The 19713-nt window shown below is 39.7% G+C and overlaps 1 protein-coding gene across 2 annotated transcripts in view; it reads left to right on the top strand.

Moving 5' to 3' along the window:
- Positions 1-19713, top strand: part of POU2F1 (POU class 2 homeobox 1) — a 207062-nt gene that overhangs the window by 98482 nt on the left and 88867 nt on the right. For both annotated transcript variants that reach the window (XM_029579216.1, XM_029579217.1), the window contains exons 2-3: positions 8338-8403; positions 18416-18516. In XM_029579216.1, the coding sequence (XP_029435076.1) occupies positions 8338-8403; positions 18416-18516 (167 nt within the window). The remainder of the gene's footprint in view (positions 1-8337; positions 8404-18415; positions 18517-19713) is intronic.

The following is a 19713-nucleotide window of genomic DNA, read 5'->3' as shown; positions in this document are numbered from 1 at the left end:
TTTGATCTGGTCTGATGGCATTGATTCACAATTGGAGCATGGATTCCAACATAGACTGAAGATGCTTGTCTATGTGATTGATGTTCTGTAGCTGACAATGTATCCATGTTTAATTCTTCTCTATAAAGTATAAATATGACAGCTACCACATCGCTGAATTCTTTCTCTGATTCATAGTACAGCATCAATTATTAAAATGATCTGTTTACCCAATCTATTTAAAGAAAGCTTGGGTGGTTGACATTACTTTATCTAATTATGCCATTCATTGTGTGCATTGGTGTGGAGGAGTAACTTGGTGGTTAGAGCAGTGGGCTACGAACTAGAGAAACCAGGGTTCAAATCCTGCTGTGTTCCTTGTGACCTTGGGCAAGTCACTTTACCCTCCATTGCCTCAGGTACAAACTTAGGGCCTGATTTGCTAAGACTTCTCTCCCATTCTCTCTCTAAATGGAGCCCTTAGATTGTAAACCTTCTGAGGATGGGGAAATACCTACAGTACCTGAATTTATTCAGAAATTGAATAAATAAATGCACAACTGAGACATGTTTGAATAAGTCGTAAAATTGCTTTAGTGTGGACAGGGTAGATATGTTCTTTTGATCATGCAGGCACTTAATTGATCTCAGATCCCCCCCCCCCCCCCCCCCACTCCACATACCAATAATAGAAACAAATTTCTAATTGTTTCTAGAGTAATAACTGGACAAATGGCAGGTGATGAGATTACTCCGAACTAGAGGTTTACAGCACCTTGTACCCTCACTCCTGGTGCATGTAATCGCCAAAGTGTCTAATTGCTGAAACATGTTATTTAATTGGCGCTTTATGTATGTATTTGTATCATCTCATGTGACAGCGCAAACACTGAAGTTTTTTATTAGGCTTTTAACTGCTAATGGACTACTTAAATCACTAAATCAAGCAAAGCATTTTAAAGTCAGAGTCTCACTCAAATAGTAACTTTGTTGACTTACTGCTAAAATGGCTCAGTGAGAGTCTGAGTGTCCTCTTGGCTGGAAGTTTATATTCTGCTGGCGTGCAATGGGAAGAATGTTTTTATTTATTTATTTATTTACCATGTTTTATATTCTGCAATCTCCAAATTCATGATCAGTGCAGAGCACAGCATAACACTCATAGTTGCATAAAAACAAAACAATACAGTCAACAGTTTACACATCACATTTTGAAAGCAATTTTAAAATAGAGTTTAACGTGTTTCCTACATTAGAAAAGAGCCCATAGGACGAGAGCTGTGTTTGGGCTGCAGAGGGGGGGGGGGGGGGGAACAGCGCGTGCCTCCCAGTGAAGAATGGGTCCATGCTAAACAGTGACAAAGAGCGAGCCCAAGGATGATGATACATGACAGCCTCCGACGTTTTGTCAGGGTGAAGCAGGGTAAGCCCCCTTCATTTAGAGATTAAAAATAAGACCCATGATATGGGAAATGCCATCAAAGCTAAAAAATAAAATAAAAAGTACAAGATTTATCCTATATTAAATGATTTGATAGGTCCTAAATGTAAGATAGGATTAATTAGGAAGAAATGTTTATCAGTTCAGAAACCTACAATAATTCTCTTAATATCCAAATTTTTAGTCCACTGTCCAAAGGGAAAGAGGGTTTATGAAATCATTGTGTGTGTCCCCATCCCCTTCCCCTCACCCCCTCATAACTTTTTTTGTTGTTATTTTGGATCCTGTCTACACCAGATTTTCAGGATGTTCGGGGTCATGAGGACTCTGAGAGGGACACGCACATATCCTCGAATGTAGGCTCCTTTAATTCTGGGTTGAGCTTATTACTTATGGGGGTATGAGTTTCTGTGTGTAAATGACGTGCTGTAAAATTGCATGGGGGATTATTCACAGAAACAATAGGTGTTCTGGAGGGTGGCATTGGGATTTATGGGCCTACTTTTTGATTAAAAAAAATATGCACATAATTGACGTGCGAGTTATGTCCCGCAAAAAGCAGATGTAACTTTGTGCAGGTTAATTTGTGCATGTTATATAATTTTCAAAGCAAACTTATGCAAATAGGGTTCACTTTGAAAAGTAGCAAACTTAACCTGTTTTTGAAATGCATAAATGGCGCGAGGAGTTAGAAAATTACCCTCTCTATAAGCAAGAGACCCTTTACTGAGTTTTTAACCTTGGTTTTCAGTAACTATTAATTTTTATGGTCCTTTGCTGGCCAGAGAGCTAGACTGGAAGTCCCTTGTAACCTAACTCTGGAGCTAGGGAGTTGAAGCATCCCTGCTGTGAATGCATGGAAGGCCCTGCTGCAACAAGTCTCCCATATCTCGGCACCCAGGGCTGCAGCTACATTATGGGGCTGGCCTATGTAAATTCATGTTAAGAGTTCACATCTGTGTGTGCTGTGTGGGAGCCATCCTTCCTATGTCAACGGGAGCCATGCTATAGGCAGCATATTGCTGTTAAAAGAAATTTCATACACAATGCAAAAGCCTCAGCAGATCAGATAAAGTAAGCATTTGGTGAGCTTCATACTGTGTTCAGAGCAGATTTTACCAACTGTGGAAAATGTGAAAATCAATCCTGTATTTTAATATTGGATAAGGAGAAAACACATAGAGCTAGTTAAGGAAATTGCCTTATTCTCATTGTAACACTTAAGTTTGGCTTTTAAAATATTCAAAAGCAGATTCAGATTTTCATCTCTTAAAGCATCAAATTGAATGATTCCTACTGCAGGTCACATGCATGCAGTCGTGTGTAACCTCTCTCTCCCTGTCCCAACATGGATGTGTACATTGGGGGGGGGGAATGAAGAGCAGACCATGGGTTGCAGCAAAGTGTCCATTGCTAATGGAGACTATGGACCTACATCAGCTTGTCCGGTGGTTAGTGTTCTGCACCGAATGAGAAATCTTAGTCTGAATTCCCACACAAGCTACTTTTCCTTGCTGCCAGGACTTGGGAATGCTTGAGAATCCACAATTCTCCCGTGCCTTATGGCTGTCTTCTTACTTCCCAAAGCATTTGACATGGAAATGGGGGTTTATTTATTTATAACTTTTATATACCGAGGTTCAATTAACAGAATTAATTATCACTTCGGTTTACATTACAACCAGCAAACGACAACAGTGACATAGTCTTGTCTTACATTGAACAAGGTGGAGAAACCTGGATAAACATAACTTGGGATAAAACAGTGAAAGTGTTGTGTGGTTAACCATGTGGTTGCATAGTCTAAATAGGGTGCGTGAAAACAGTTTTCAGCAGACTGTGTGGGTTATCCAGTGATTGGCTATAGCTCCGAAGGGACCCATATCTTGCTCAGTGGCAAGATGCGTTTACTGTACTTGGTCTATATGTGGAGGAGAGACAGATTGCAAAATGGTGCATTCTTTGCATGGACGTTTTGCGGAGATCTGGTGTAAAAAGGGGCTTTAAATAGGATGATCAAATGAAGAAGAGCTCCTGCCTTGGAGCAAGGTGGCTGTGAGGAATGGATGACTAGGCTCAGTTGCACTAGTATTTTGTGAAGAGTTGGGCTCCTTCCCAGCCCGTCGCGCTGCCCTCCATTTCAAGGAGCATATCGCCTGGCAACTCAAACCATTTTTTTTTCCTATCCAGGCTGCTCTTTCAGACCTTGGCCATGCAAATAGCAGTTTGGCAGCCTTGCTTTGGGCTCCTACCTTTGGCTAATTGTTTCTTTAGGTTTATTTGGACTATGCAGAAGGCTTTATCTTTAAAACTGTCTTTTATGCCTGAAGTCCTTGTGGGCCAGTAGGAGCAAGACTTAAAGGTGCTTAAGTCTGCAGCGGGTGGTTTTTTTTTTTGTTTTTTTTTAATTTATGTGTGGCATCTGAGCAGACTACTTTCCTTCACTGTCTCTCTGCTCCCCCCCCCATGATAACTGTGCTCAAGTTGGGTCAAAGAAGCCAATCCGTGGAAGAAATTTCATTTTAGTCCCTAATTATTATGCTGGCACTCAGGAGATAATTCTTTTTCCTTCATGCACTTTTCTCCCCGGCTGCTGTGCCGAGTGGAATGTTTGCGCTAACCAATTAATATGCAAATGAGCTGATAAATATTTATGCCATGATGTAAATTATGCAGGGAGCGCTTTCAGTGTACTCTGCAAATGAATTGCTCATGGACTTCAAAGTGCTGGCTGCCGCGCTAACGAGGAGAGATTTGCATAAGGCCCTAATCAGCCGCATACTGATTAAGCTTCATTATGGAAACTGCCAGCTGCAATCTTTGTTTCTATTTTATTACAAAAAGGGGAACTTTTCACGCTTCAGTTGCCTTGACAATGTCAGAGCTCGCTCGCAAGAGAGACTAAAAACTCCACCAGGGCCAACTGAAGTTTCCTTGTTTTAGGTGAAGCCTGCTATGGTGTAGAGGAGACTGCATTTTCTTCCCCTCCCCTGACCCCCCCACACCCCCTTTTCCCTTCTTCTCTTCCAGAGCGGTATCGTGTAGGGCTGTTCGGACTAGTTGCGGTTTTTTTTTTGTCCCCCCCCCAAAAACATTCCCCCCAAACCAGAGAATCTTCCCCTTGGACGTTCCGGAAGGTGCGCAGGATTTCCCAGCAATGTTGGACTGCGGCGACTACGTTCTAGGTGGGTGCCGAGCCTGCTATGGAAATGGGGCCGCGCGGTTGACTATGCATAGGCTAATAGCATATGCAGCGATGGGGAGGGTGCTCGCAAGCCTCTGCCTCTGCCTCGCTCGCTACTTCATGCCTCTGGCTCCTGTCGAAGCGCTAGGCTTTGTACTTTTGTGGCCGGGCTGATACGAAATATTTCTTTAATTTTTGCATGGGAGGGGATGATTCGAAAGTCATGTTTTTGTGGCTCTTTCTGCCCTTATCCTTATTTCGAAAGATTCTGCTTGATCTTCTGTGTGCTGCTCATTCTTACTGGTTAAGCTAAGGCACCTTCTGTCCCCCAGCATGGGTTTTAGGTATCTCTTGTGTGTAGATTTTCTTTCAGGACAAGGGAGTTAAGAGTCCTGCACATGGTAGAAAATGAGGTGGGGCAGAGCGCCTGCAGAAGCTACTGCAGGCTGACCTTAATGGACTGATGACTGACCCCTGTCTGGGTCAGTAATTCTTTGGTGTTTCCTGATCTTGTGGTATATAATGTTGCAGGGATGCCTAAAAGACAGATGCAATCTGTCATTTTTTTGTAAGAATTTTTTCATTTGAATGATTGTATTCCTGGAGCTTAAAGGTGCTCTCATACTGTTTGCAGTGTAATAATAGTCTTTATCACACTGTCAGTATTTGTAATTCCTACTCACCCTTTAGACCTGCCTATCAAATTTAAGTGGTGGTAATTTTTACTGTGAAAATCAGTTTTTGACATCTAAATTTTGAAGGTGAACTATAACACAGTTTTTCTTCTCTTCAATTTGGTGGAGCAACTGGCTGTTTTGGCTAACTACAAGTATCATTTTTTTCTTTAAAAAATGATTTGATCTGTGTGTGTTGGTGCAGAGCTCTAACAGCACAGGTTGAGCTCCTTGTTAATAGATCAGGAGAGGAAAGGAGGATTTTAATTTGCTCCTTTAATAGTAGAATTGTCAATTGCTTCTCTTCATCTCCCGATAAATTCAGCATTAGAAATTTTGGATATGGGTGTGCTACCACTACATCAGCTTTTTTCTGGGTGCTGATAAAGTGGTAAAAAGCAGTTTATAAAATGTGCATCTTGACCAATAAACTCCACTTAAAATATTTGTATTTGGGTTCACTGGTCTAGGGCTGGTTCAGGTCCTATGTTTTTTTGCATTTTACATAACAATTTTTCTAGCTCACTTTTATGGAGGTGAGTTAGGGATTAGGGGAAATCATTTGCCTAGTCAGTCATTACTGTTCTCTGGCTTTGGTCAGTAAATCGGAGAACTTGTGGTGGTATTTTATAATCACCCATCTGCTGCTTTCGATCCCCGGTGCTTAGCATGAGGTTTCCATTCTGAGACCGGCAGAACAGCTGCAATTTAGCCCTTGTTTCTTAAGTTTTGATATCTTCAGAGGGCCATGGGGCAGAGGAAAGCAGCAAGGGCAGGAACATTCCAGTGTTTTATTATGGGGTTTTGTTTTGTTTTTTGCAGGAAAAAAATCATATTAGCCTGGGGCGCAACAAAAGAAAGAGCCAGAGAGCATGGTCAGGTGCACAGTAAAAAAAAAAAATAATAAATACAATAAAATAATAATGGGACCTGCTGAGGTTTCTGCATATTGTAACATGCTCTGCAAACTTCTTTTCTTTTCGTAAGGCAGATTGAACAACCTTTCTTAGTTGCCACACTGGAGTTCTTGCCTCCTTGCTGGATTAGACTGGTCCTCCACAGGCATTCTTTTGCTGGAGTGGTACCGTAGTTGTCTCAGCTTGTCTTCTTTCTCCTGGATTTTTTTTTGTGTTTTTATTTTGTGAGGAAACTACACAGGGGACTCTTTGCTAAATATATAACTGAACTTGTTTGGGTTTTTTTTTTTTAGGGTGGGGGGGGGGGGGTGGAGGTAGAAGCCCAGTAAATCTTTCCTCTGAGTGCTTTGTTCAGTGCTGATGGTACCACTTTAGCAAGCTGCCTTCATCCATGCACGTTTGGTAGAGTTGGTTCTTGATTCTCTCAAACAGCTGGGCTCACAGAAGAAGGTGGGAGGGGGAGGCTTGCGCAGTGCAGTGCTTCTAGTTTTGAGCCCCTCAGCTCTGTGCGGTGTGGGAGGGAACCAGCAAATCTTTTCAAATGGTACCATCTTCTGTGCGCTTAGATTTTTTTTGGGGGGGGGGGGTGGGGGGTACTGCTACCCTGCTGATGACCTAGCATTGACTGACCTGCTACCCCCAGAGTACACCCATAGTTCATGAATTGGAGACCGGTTAATGGATTGCAGATGTGAATAAAAGTGAGCTACTTTGTAGGTCTCTGGAATTATTTCTTGGATCAACTATTTCATATGCAGTAACAAACTTGTAGGAAACCTACTTGTATAATAAAAGTGTTAGAATTTCAGAAGTGTTCTTGGAATGGAAGTGTTAAAAGGGAGGACAGTGTGTGAACTCCTGTAGATTGGAGATGCTCATGTTTTTTGGGGATATAATTCAGAAAAAGGCTTCTGCGGTAAAAAAATAAAAAAATAAAAAAATAAATCATGAATGCTACCTATGCTGTTGCCCTAAAAGAAACAGAGCAAGCAAATTACATTGAACAGCAACTAGAGGTTATGCCTAAGCTCTTTGGTTCAGGCAGTGATGGACAAAAGAGCAGCTTTAATGTTGTTGATGTGATAAAATCACTGTTTTTGGCTGGGGCACTGTAACATCCTTCAGTGAACTTTTGTTTGTATCTATATGTGTATGTTTGTATGTGTTTTATTTATATGGACATTTGGGTGTTCAGCTCTGATGATGATTCCAGTTGGGAACCGAAGCAGTTTTTCATTGGGTTAATAAACACGATTTAATAGAAAATTCTTTTAGAATGCCTATCCTTGTTTCTGTCATATTTTGTGTAATCATAAAATTGCCATGATAATTACTGCGATGAGCACTTTAATCTGCTTCTGTATGAATGGTTTTTTTTAGCTAGAAACATGAACTGATTTAAAAACAATAACTTAAGGTTATCATCCCAGTTTGTTATTTTACAAGTCATGCTCAACTTACACTATCTTGTTTGAAATTGAATTGTGTATCAGTCACTTTCTCTACACTCAAATTGTGTCTTAACTGGACCAGGATTTTCAGGAAATTTTAAGAATGTAAGAGGTGCCACGTTAGGCCAGACCCAAGGGTCCATTGAGCCCAGCATCCTGTCTGACAGTGGCCAGTCCTGATCTCCAGGAAGTATCCAGCAGATGCCAAAGAGTAGATCTGTTTCTTGTTCCTCACTCCAAGTGGCTTTCCTCAAGGCTACCTGACTTTTCCTCCAGAAAATTGTCACTTATGCAGGAATGGCTAATATCTCTGTGTACATCATTTTACCACAACAATAATGAATAAATAGTACTAATTTCTCCTGTCCTCCTTTTGGGACACTGTCAGGGAGATCAGGCATCAAAATTGGTAGACTGACTTTCCTACCTGGGAAGTGACTGTATAATGTTTCTGTAACAATATAATTGTAAAGCCAATTAGAAACTTTGGCTATAGAAATGCACACTTTTGGTACAATATTTGTAAATGCTTATTCATAATCTTGAATACTAATTCTCCTCTTGCCCCGCAAATCTTATGGCTGTCTCAGCAGCCTTCTGGAGTTTGTGGGCCAGTTATTTTAGTTTTTATAGTTGTCAGCCGCAGATCTCTGGTTGCAAGCATCTGATTTACCCTTTGTTTCCAATGCAGACTCAAGAATGAACAATCCGTCAGAAACCAGTAAATCTTCGGCGGAGAGTGGAGATGGGAACACAGGTAAGAAGAGGGAGAAATTTCACATCAGGCTTTTTCTAAGCAGAAGAAAGGAGGCTGAGCTAGTGGAGAGATGGGTTGCCCTCTGCAGTGTGATGGGGAAGGGAATCTGATCATTTATAGGGTTTGTTAGCTCGTTAGTATATTCAGTTGTTTTATATTCAAATTGGATGGAAGTTCCGTCCTTAGTCATGTCTGTTTTGATGTTTTCATGTCACAGAGTTAAGAATAGCTGTTTGACAGGAAGTCCAGTGGTGAACTGGCTTGGCCTTAATTCTGTCTACGCAAGTTTCTACAGCTCATCTCATTCCTGGATGTCTGATGCATTTTAACAATAGACATTTCTGCATCCACTCTTTTTCTAAAGTTCCATTTTGCGTCGAGCAGCCTTAATTTTCCTAAATGTCCCACTGTACTTCTCCTGTACTTATTTCCTGCATTCTTTGCTTCAGAACTTAAAGAAATGAAGGCACATTGTTACCTAGAACCAAAGTATTAAAAACCTTTCTATGTACAACCTCAGCTGCTTGCTCAGGATATGATGTAATAGCTTCTAACTTAATGTGATAAAGGCCCTCCCCCCTTCCTCTATGCATCATTTACTTTATGTTTTGGTAGAGGTTAGATTAAGGAAATATTGAATGAAGAGAGGTAATGTAAGATGAATTATATATATATTATAGGAGCCCCTCCTTAAATTAAGTATTTTAGAGTGTGAGCCCTGAGGACAGACAAGCCAATGTGACTTAGAATTGTCTGCCACTGGTTTTCATTTCCTGGGGGGAAGTTGTTAAAATGGGGGATTTGCCTTGCACTTCCCATGCACGATCAGCCTAGCTTAGCCTTCCGTAGATTTGAGAAGTTTGCATTACAATGATTCTAATTTATTGATGAGTTGTCTATTTTTTTTTCTTTTAATTTTGATCCAACAAAGTCCTCCTGTTCCTTTGAACTGCTCAGTCAGAATCAGGGCTGGGATTTTGGCATCATGAGCCTTCAATTTCCTTGAGACTTTTTTTTTTAACCTATTTTTTTATAAATGACCCCCTTCCTAGCATATCTTGCCTGGTCATTGCAGTAATGCGCTGGGACTCTTTCCGGAACTTTGCAATCATGGGTCCTAAATCTGGCAATTAGATGTCATGCTTGAGCAATGATCATGGCTCCCCCCCACTCCACCAGAGCAAAAGGCTTGATTCAGGAACTGAACTGCGGACCAGAGAGGTAAAGATGTTGGAGCCACTTGGTAATAGTGATCACAACATTATAAAATTTGACTTAATTGGAGGGAGTGCAAAAAAAGACATTTACTGTGACAGCATTTAACCTTCAAAAAGGTGACTATGCTAAAATGAGGAAAATAGGGAAAAAACTGAAAGGAGCTACTGCAAAGGTTAAGAGTTCAGCTCAGGCATGGACGTTATTTAAAAATACCATCTTGGAAGCCCAGAGCAGATGTATTCCATGCATTAGAAAAGGTGGAAGGAATGCCAAATGACTACCTGCATGGTTAAAACATGAGGTGAGAGAGGCTATAATATCTAAAAACATCTTTCAAAAAATGGAAAAGGGATCCAAATGAAGGAAACAGCATAAGCACTGGCAAGTCAGATGCAAAGTATTGATAAGGAAGGCAAAGAGAGAATTTGAAAAGAAGCTAACCATGGAAGCAAAAACTCATAATAAAAACTTTTTGAGGTACATGTAAGGTGAAAAGCCTGCGAGGGAGTCAGTTGGACCATTAGATGATCAAGGAGTAAAAGGGGCACTTAGGGAATACGAAGCCATAGCAGAGAGACTACATTTTTTTGCTTCGGTATTCACTGAAGAAGATGTAAGATATATACCCATGCCAGAAATGACATTCAAAGGTGATGATTCAGAAAAACTGAAACAAATCTCAGTGAACCTGGAAGATGTACTAGGGCAAATTGACAAACTAAAGAGTAGCAGATCACTTGGACCAGATGGTATGCATCCCAGAGTGCTGAAAGAACTGAGAAATTAAATTGTGGATCTGCTACTGGAAATTTGGAAACTATCAGTAACATCATCTTTGGTACCTGAAGACTGGAGAGTTGCCAATGTAACGCCAATTTTTAAAAAGGGATCAAGGAGTGATCCAAGAAACTACAGACCAGGGTGTCTGATGTCTGTGCTAGGCAAAATGGTAGAAATTATCATAAAGAGCAAAATTGCTGAACATCTAAATAAGAATAGTTTAATGGGACAAAGCCAACATTGATTTAGCCAAGGGAAATCTTGCCTCACAAGTTTGCTACATTGTTTTGAGGGCGTAAATAGACATGTGGATAAAGGTGAGCCAGTTGATATATTGTATCTGGATTTCCAGAAAGCATTTGACAAGGTCCCTCATGAGAGATAACTTAAGAAATTAAAAAGTCATGGGATGGGAGCAGTGTCCTATTGTGGATTACCAACTTTTTAAAAGATAGAAAACAGAGAGTAGGGTTAAATGGTAAATTTTCTCAATGGAAAGTGGTGAATAGTGGAGGGATCTGTTCGGGGACCACTGCTTTTTAATATATTTATAAATTACCTTGAAATAGGAGCAATAAGTGAGATGATCAAATTTGCTGATGACACAAACTAATTCAAAGTTGTTAAATCGCAAGAGGATTGTGAGAAATTGCAAGAGAACATTGCAAAACTGGGCATGCAAATGGAAAATTAAATTTAATGTGGACAAGTGCAAAGTGATGCCCTTTGGGAAGAGTAACACAAATTATAGCTACATATAATGCAAGGTTCCACATTAGGAATCAACACTCAGGAAAAGGATCCTAGGTGTCATTATTGAAATACATTGAAATATGCTCAGTGTGCAGCAGGTACCATGAAAGTAAATAGAATACTAGGGATTATTAGGAAAGGAATGGAGAAGAAAACAGAATATCACAATGCCTCTATCACTCCATGGTGCCACTTCATCTTGAGTATTGTATGCAGTTCTGGTCACCACATCTCAAAAAAGATATAGCCGAATCCTTCACAGAGATAAGCAGTTCAGAATCTTTCTACCCTTGGGATCCTGCCAGGTAATTGTGACCCGGCTTGGTCACTGTTGTAAATAGGATACTGGGCTTGATGGACCTTTGAACTGACCTGTTATCTCAAATCTTATGTTATGACCTTCCACTGGCTGGCCCTATTAATAGGTTTTCTTAAATGGCTCAGAATGGTAGAAAACCCTTGACAAATTGGACGTATAGAGACTTCAGTAACAAGACAGAAAGAGTACATAATCTTGTTCTCTAGATTTATGCTGCTAAGATTTACTGGTTCATTTGTGATAAACTGCCCTGATGAAAAAGAGGCATCATAAAGTGCCTGTGCCTGATGGATTAGAAAAACAAGCTTAGGCACTGTCCTCAAATTCCGGTGTTCAGCACACAACAGAGTAAAACTGAGTTCTTTATCAGTTGTTTTAGTTCAGTGAGCCATGGCCTTGTGGAAGCAAACTCTTGGTGGCCACACTATTAGTGTACACCCTTCCACAACAGAGCTGCGTCTAGCAGGGCTGTGCAAATCTGCTCTCATCTAAAATTAAACAGTAACCTTTGATTATAGCAAGTTATGGACTATGAGACTACTGAAAATGGACAGCTACCAGGCTTGATTCTATAAACTCCCCAGATATTATTTTGTTGCTCCTGCATGTACTAGTGCTGATAATGGCTCAGCTCAATATGTGCTAGGTAGACCTAATGTCCAGATGGGGGCTAATCTGTGAAATTGCCGTTATCATACATTTAACACGTATTCAGTCTGTCTTTCTGTAGTGAGAAGCTTTTCATGGAATTCTGTATTCGACAAGTCCAGGGTAGAACAAAAGCAATAAAGTAGCAAAAGGAGTAGTAGTCTGCTGATGGTACCAGATCTCAACAAACATGAAATATTTTGTGCTGGATAAATTGGTGATTTAAGTTCACACACTTATCAGCTCTAAAAGGAAACCATCCATTTGAAAAGAATATTTTTCCCCTTGTAATCTGATTAGTTTCATTTCTGATCCACAAACACTGCCAGTGGTTTTTTGCTAAGTGACTCCAAGGTAAGACATGGGATGGGCAGACTAACTAGGCCGCATGGTCTTTTTCTGCCATTATGTTTCTATGATTATGAAAGATAGGAGATGTAGAAGAACTGTATTTAGTTTTCATCTAGAACATTAGGCTCTGTGCTGCATGGTAGGCATCTTCTTTGAGTCTTTTTACACTTTGCTCAGCACTAGGGTTGCTAACCAGCTCCAGATTTTTGGGACAGGTTGATTTAGTCCCAGTTTTACCTTGTTTGTAGTTCTGATTTCCCTATTGCATGCCCTAAGTAAAGCAAAATTACAAGCCCTTGCATGCAATGGGGTAATCAGGAAAAGCATTAAAATATGCTTAGAAGATTTGCATCAAATTAATAAACACTAATTTAGGGATTGGATGCAAACATTCATTTACAAAAACATTTTATAATGACAGTACTGAAATTCATAATCACATTATATCAAAAATAACTAAAAATAAATCAGTTATGTAAAAATCCATCACTTACAGAAATAATTCAAAAGGACACTACTGGACCCCAGTAGCCAAACATAAACTTCAAAACATAAACACAACAAAAACCACACAATACAAAATGGGCAAAGAACAAAAGTCAAAAAACACATTCCCCTTCTCTTAATATCACACAAGATCAAGCATGACAGTAAAGGAATCAATAATACAATCCTGTACAACATATTTTGCACAGACTCTCACATAAAGATATCAAGACTAATAGCCATATGCAGAATAAGCCAAACAGCCACTTGACTGCTCATAACTGGTAATCATGAAGAAAATTGGCAGGGTAAAATATTAGCCGTCTGACTACTCCAAACTTAAACATGACGATGATGGGTCTTTACATATCCCACATTGTGTACAATGAGAGAGGTAGGAATGAATATCCAAACAACAAAATAGCATCACGTGGCAGTCACTCAAAAGAGAAAGGTAACAAACTCTTCAACTTGTCCCACCACAAGCCGAAAAAATTCCCAACATGTTTTGGCTAAAAGGCTTCCACGGGGCGGATTGACATTATCCAGTCCCGATAGTGTCTTCTCTAAAAATAAAAGTAAAGCAATGTACTCTCAACATATTATCCCATCACAAATATATTAAATCCATAATAGATTCAAATTCTTACCACAAAGGATTAGTGTCCCCACCTAAATCACCAGTGCTTCCATGTAAGCATTCCTTTAAAGTCAGAATCGAAACAAATTAAATTTAAGAGGCTTGAAAGTGAATGTATAAGGATGTGTACCCATGGATGTCTAATGTACATTGTGCTAGATCCAGAAAAACCTAACTTTGATTCCTTCTCTGACGATTCTTAAGGGGGAAGGACCTTACTGTCCAGCCTTTTTTTTAGAACAATTCTGCAAGACTGTGAATCAGAGGGCACCTGCAGTGATCAATGGGACACAATCCTATCAAGATGCAAACTTGCTTCCAGTAGGCACACTTGAATATGAATTTTTATTTTGTTATCTCGCCATATTTCTTTGGCAGCATCTAGAGTGCTTGAAAAGGGTTTATGTTTTGAACCTACTGCTTACCATGGTGCATTTTTGTTACTTATTTAGGCTTTTTAGATCTTTAAATTTGAAGTTATTTTTTCATGGTAGAGATTTGCCTTCTCAGGATGCTTTGATAGTCTCTTATCCATCTACTTGATGCCCAACCCTGGGCCCTGGAGCCCTTATGTTTTTGGCCTTTGAGTGGTAGATTGAGGAGGAGTTTTGTGAGTTGGAATCATCTTAGATGTTTTATCATTGGAATTTGTCTAAAGAGGAGTAGTTAGCTTTGAAGTGTTTGTCACAAGATCAAAATATAATTATGAAACTAGCAGTTAAGGGGGCTGTATTGTTGTTTTAGATAAAGCAGATTATTTGAATGAGGTTTATTGGTAGTTGTCTGAGAGGTACTATGAGAAATTGATGGAGGATCCTACTCCTAGGTTAGTCAATCATGTTTCATCAGAGTTGGAAAATGCTTTGTCCCAGGGTTTTATTATTAAGAAGGAAGCTTCTTTTTTGACTGAGTATAATCCAGTAATATCCTGTTTTTATGTGTTACCAAATATTCATAAGAATTTGAGCAAAGCATCGCATAGACCTATCATTTTGGGCTTAGATTCAGTACAGTAACCATTATCCAAATTTATGATAGGTTCCCTCAGCCATTTGTCAGTAAGATTCCATTTTGAGTGCTTACAAGGGGTTAGATTACAATCAGAAGACGTGAGGATCGTATGTTTGGATATCGAATTACTATACTTGAACATTCTTCAATATGAAGTCGGCGAAACAATGTGACAAGGCGATACTAAAGCCAGAAGAATGCTGGGCTGCATAGAGAGAGGAATATCGAGTAAGAAAAGGGAAGTGATTATCCCCTTGTACAGGTCTTTGGTGAGGCCTTTGGTGAGGCCTCACTTGGAGTACTGTGTTCAGTTCTGGAGACTGTATCTCCAAAGAGACAGAGACAAGATGGAGGCGGTCCAGAGACAGGCAACCAGAAAGGTGGAGGGTCTTCATCGAATGACTTATGAGGAGAAATTGAAGAATCTAAATATGTATACCCTGGAGGAAAGGAGGAGCAGAGGTGATATATGATACAGACTTTCAGATACTTGAAAGGTTTTAATGATCCAAAGACAACGACAAACCTTTTCCGACGGGAAAAAATCAGCAGAACCAGGGGTCACGATTTGAAACTCCAGGGAGGAAGACTCAGAACCAATGTTAGCAAGCATTTCTTCACGGAGAGGGTGGTGGATGCCTGGAATGCCCTTCCGGAGGAGGTGGTGAAGACCAGAACTGTGAAGGACTTCAAAGGGGCGTGGGATAAACACTGTGGATCCATAAAGTCTAGAGGACGTGAATGAAGAATGGGTGGCTCGTGGGAATGACGGCTACTGCCTGGAGATAATACCCTTATTCAATAAACATACACATGGTTAATGCGACTCCAACATTGCTCTAAGCTTCATCGGCAAGAGGAAATGTGGAAAAAAGGATTTGCATTCACAAAAAAGCAGGGAGTAGCTTGCTTGTTACGGTGGTTACTACCCCAAACCAGATAAGCCTGATACTTCACTTTCAATACATATCCAGCATAGCTCTCTGCTTCAACGGCAGGGGAGAAAGACTGATGCTTCACGCATATCCAGCATAGCTCTCTGCTTTAATGACGGGGAATGAAGAAAAGTGGATCTATATACAGACAACAACCAACAAGGACTGAATTACATAGTCTGGATAAACAAATAAGCATGGGTGTAACTTGCTTATTGTGGCGGTTACTACCCCTAACTAATTAAGCTAGATATTCACTTAGATGCAGTTCCAACACTGTTCTCTACATTAATGGTGGGGGTGGAAGAGAAATAGAACCAAATGGTTACTAAGAGCCAAGACTAACAGAAGTATGAGAGAAAAAAAAAAAGTGCAAAGCTTACTGGGCAGACTGGATGGGCCGTTTGGTCTTCTGCTGTCATTTCTATGTTTCTGTGAAGCCATTACTATGATATGGCAGATTTTGGACTCACGTGAATCTCCAATTCTAACTTCTTGCTTCTTTTTAGGTCAATAATGCCTCTCTAGCTTTACTTGAGAATTATTTTGAATTTAATGGAGAGATGTTCAGGTGAAGAGAACAGTGATGGGGACGACAGCAGCCCCCGATATAGCTTGTTTGTATGTCTCGCTATTTGAAGAAAGATGTGTTTATTCTTCATCTTATTGGAACAGTGTATCCTTATGGCTGAGATATATTGATATTTTTATGACTTGAAATGGGTCACAGCAGTGTTTTGGGAATTTTTTCATCAGCTAAATAATAGTGACCCAAATTTAAAATTTACCTATATCATGGATAATCCTTGTCATTTTTTGGATATATGGGTTACCTTTTCCAATGGGGAATTTTGTACATCTTTATATACTAAACCGACAGCCAGAAATAGCCTGCTACATTATAACAGTTTTCATCTGAGATATTTGCAGTATAACATCCCTATTGGGCAATTCTTCAGGCTCCAACAGGTAAGCTCTACTGTTAATGAGTTTAAATTGAAGCCAGTTTGGATGCGTGTGCATTTTTTTTTTTTAAAGAAACATCATCTGGAACAAGTAGTCCATAGGGCCTATAAAAGGGTTCTTTATGTAAATCAAGACCTTTGTTCCTAAAAACTCATGGCACTGCCTCTGATTAGCCAGTATGTATTTTGTCTTATTCTGTCTATGCTTCATGGGTTGAACTGATTATTAAAAAAACACAGGTATCTTATACAGATTCTTGAGAGGTTTTCTGACCAAGTTCCACTTATTTACATGTAAGAGAGTTTGTAATATTCATGATTTTTTGGTTTCATCGCACTTTTGTGAGCTGTTTGGAAATAATCTAAGTTGTCATAGCTGTGGGCAAAGTAAAGTGTGCCCTCTATCCTTGTAATTACAGACTTAGATCCGCGGATGGGCAAGTCTTATACGTTGCATTCATTGACAATCTGTGAATCTTGTCAAGTAGTATAGGTTTAATTTTATGTCCCTGTGGTTTAATAATCATAGAGAAAACTGTGTGGGCAGTTAAAGGACGGGTGGTGCGATACTGATTCTTGCATGGAAGCACCATTAACAGCCCATTGGTTACAGCATGAGATCCATTTTTGTGTTTTGCAACAGCTTGTGAATTTTAAGGGAGGAAATATTAGACTGAGCTCTTCTACACCATGAACAAGGTAAATTTATGAGGTACAATCTTTGAGTCCTGCGGGTTTCAACAGTAGAATTGAGTGGGGAGTTTTTCTTTAAAGATGTTCTGGGTTTTGATTGGTGGTTGTTTGATTTACAGTTAGGTTAAGTTGATTGATGTGTCTTTTGAATGCTTAAATGGAAGCATTGGTGGTTTAAATGGGGGCACCTATCCTTTGTGGTAAGAATTTGAATTTATTATGGTTTTTGTATATTTGTGAAGATTAATATGTAGTAAGTAAATTGTTTTACTTTCATCTTTGTTTTTAGCAAAAACACTATTGGGGCTGTGTAATGTCAATCCGCTCCTGAGGAAGCCTTTCAGGTGAAACATGTTGGGCGTTTTTTTAGCTATAATATGGTGGACATGAAGAAGAGTCTACCTCCTCAGCCTCTCTTGAGTGACTTCTGCGTGATGCTATTTTGTTGATTGGCTATTATTTCTTCTCTCTCTTGAGCACAATTTGGGATATGGAAAGACTCATTGTCTCCATGAGTAGTCAAGCGGTTGATGTTTTACCCTTTTGATTGTCTTCATGATTACAAGTTATGAGCAGTCAAGTGGCTGATGTTTGGCTTATTCGGTATATGGATATATTAGTCTTGATAATTTTAAGTGAGAGTTTATGCAAAACATATGATTACATGTATGCAGGATTGTATTATTGCCTTTACTATCATGCTTGATCTTGTATGATATTAAGAGGAGGGCAATGTATTGTTTGTCTTTCTTTTTTGTTCTTTGTCTCTTTGCGTTGTGCTGTTTTTGTTGTATTTATGTTTTGAGGCCTGTTTTGTTACTTGGTCCAAGTAGTATCCTTTTAAATTATTTCTACTGGTGATATGTATATGGGTTTTTAGATAAATTTTGGTTTATTGTTTTTTGATTCGTAGCGATTATGCATTTCAGTACTATCATTAAAAAAAAATTTTTGTAAATTAATATTGATTGCATCTGATCCCAAGGGTTCAGTGGGGTAACACCAGGACTGGATCAGTTGGTTCTGAAAATCTGGAGCCATTTGGTAAACTGCTTGGCACAAACATTCTAATGAGGGCTTTTCTCTCCACCTGACAAAGATCTTTGAATACTGTTTTTGACATGCACAAAAGTCCTGTGTGGAGCTTTGCTCAACTCTGAGATAGCTCTTGAGCCTGATGTTTGGCAATATTTTCTTTTTCCTCTTATTACAGGCACACAGACGAATGGCCTGGACTTTCAGAAACAGCCTGTACCCATTGGAGGAGCAATCACTTCAGCCCAGGCCCAAGCATTTCTTGGACATCTCCATCAGGTAAAAGGAAAGCATTGAGTCCAGTTGGGGGGAAGAACGTGTGAGAGAGACCTACTCTTTCTCTATATGATCTGTAACCTAAGGAGATGATTTCCTTCCTTGACACTCTTGACTTTTTATCTTTATTTTATTAAACAACGTCTTCTTTTCGGGATTACATATGTATCTTTGGCAGTTCCTTATTTTATATTCTGTGTAAGAATAATGGCGATGTTCTTTGAAGTTGACATAATATATTGCATGAAATAGATACAGTTTTACCATATTAATGCATGGATCTTGATGGCCTAAAAGGTTCTTGCTTTTCCGATTTTGAGATTCTGTGAATCGCTGTGTAAGCATGTGATTTTTCATATTATTAACCTATGGGTGATGATTGAAGTTGGAGTGACACTAGTACTCTGTCACATGTATTGGATTACTATGGTTTGAGACCTTATCTCTTCCTACTCAGGGCTTCATATTCTCTTATTTAGCAGAATGGATGCATATAATGGGTTTTCCATTAGTGATATACATGGTTAGTGAACTTAAAAACTAGCATAGCTTGCTTTGTAAACTATTTATTTATTTGATATATATTCTGCCTTTTAGGTACTGTAGGTATTTCCCTGTCCCCAGAGGGCTTACAATTTTAGGAACTCATTACTAAACATTTTTCTCATAGAGACAGAGTGAGAGAAAGCAAAGTTGCTTACCTATAAAAGGTGTTCTCCGAGGGCAGCAGAATGTTAGTCCTCACACATGGTTGACATCAGATGGAGCTCTGATGCAAAAAACATATGTCAAAGTTTCTAGAAATTTGACTAGGCACACTGAGCATGCCCAGCATGCGCTATATCAATCATCCATGTGGGGTCCCTCTCCAGTCTTGTAGCATAGAATTATGATTAAAATAGTATGGGAGAAACACAACTCTGTGGGGTGGTGGGTGGCGTTTGTGAGGACTAACATCCTGTTGACCTCAGAGAACCCCTGTTACAGGTAAGCAGGATGGTAATCCTCACACATGGGTGAATCCCTAGCTATAGGCTGCTCTCCAAAACAAAAGGGGACCAACAGACACCCAACCAGGTGTCAACGGGCACAACACCACCGGTGCTGTTGGTAACAGAGGGGGGAGACACCTGAACCAAAACAATGGGCCCTAGGCGGGAGAGTTGATTGCTACACCTCAAACAGGCTCTGAAGGACAGA

The sequence above is a fragment of the Rhinatrema bivittatum genome, chromosome 15 (assembly GCF_901001135.1).
Source record: "Rhinatrema bivittatum chromosome 15, aRhiBiv1.1, whole genome shotgun sequence".
NCBI classification, from domain to species: domain Eukaryota; kingdom Metazoa; phylum Chordata; class Amphibia; order Gymnophiona; family Rhinatrematidae; genus Rhinatrema; species Rhinatrema bivittatum.
This window is presented reverse-complemented; position numbering and strand designations above follow the sequence as displayed.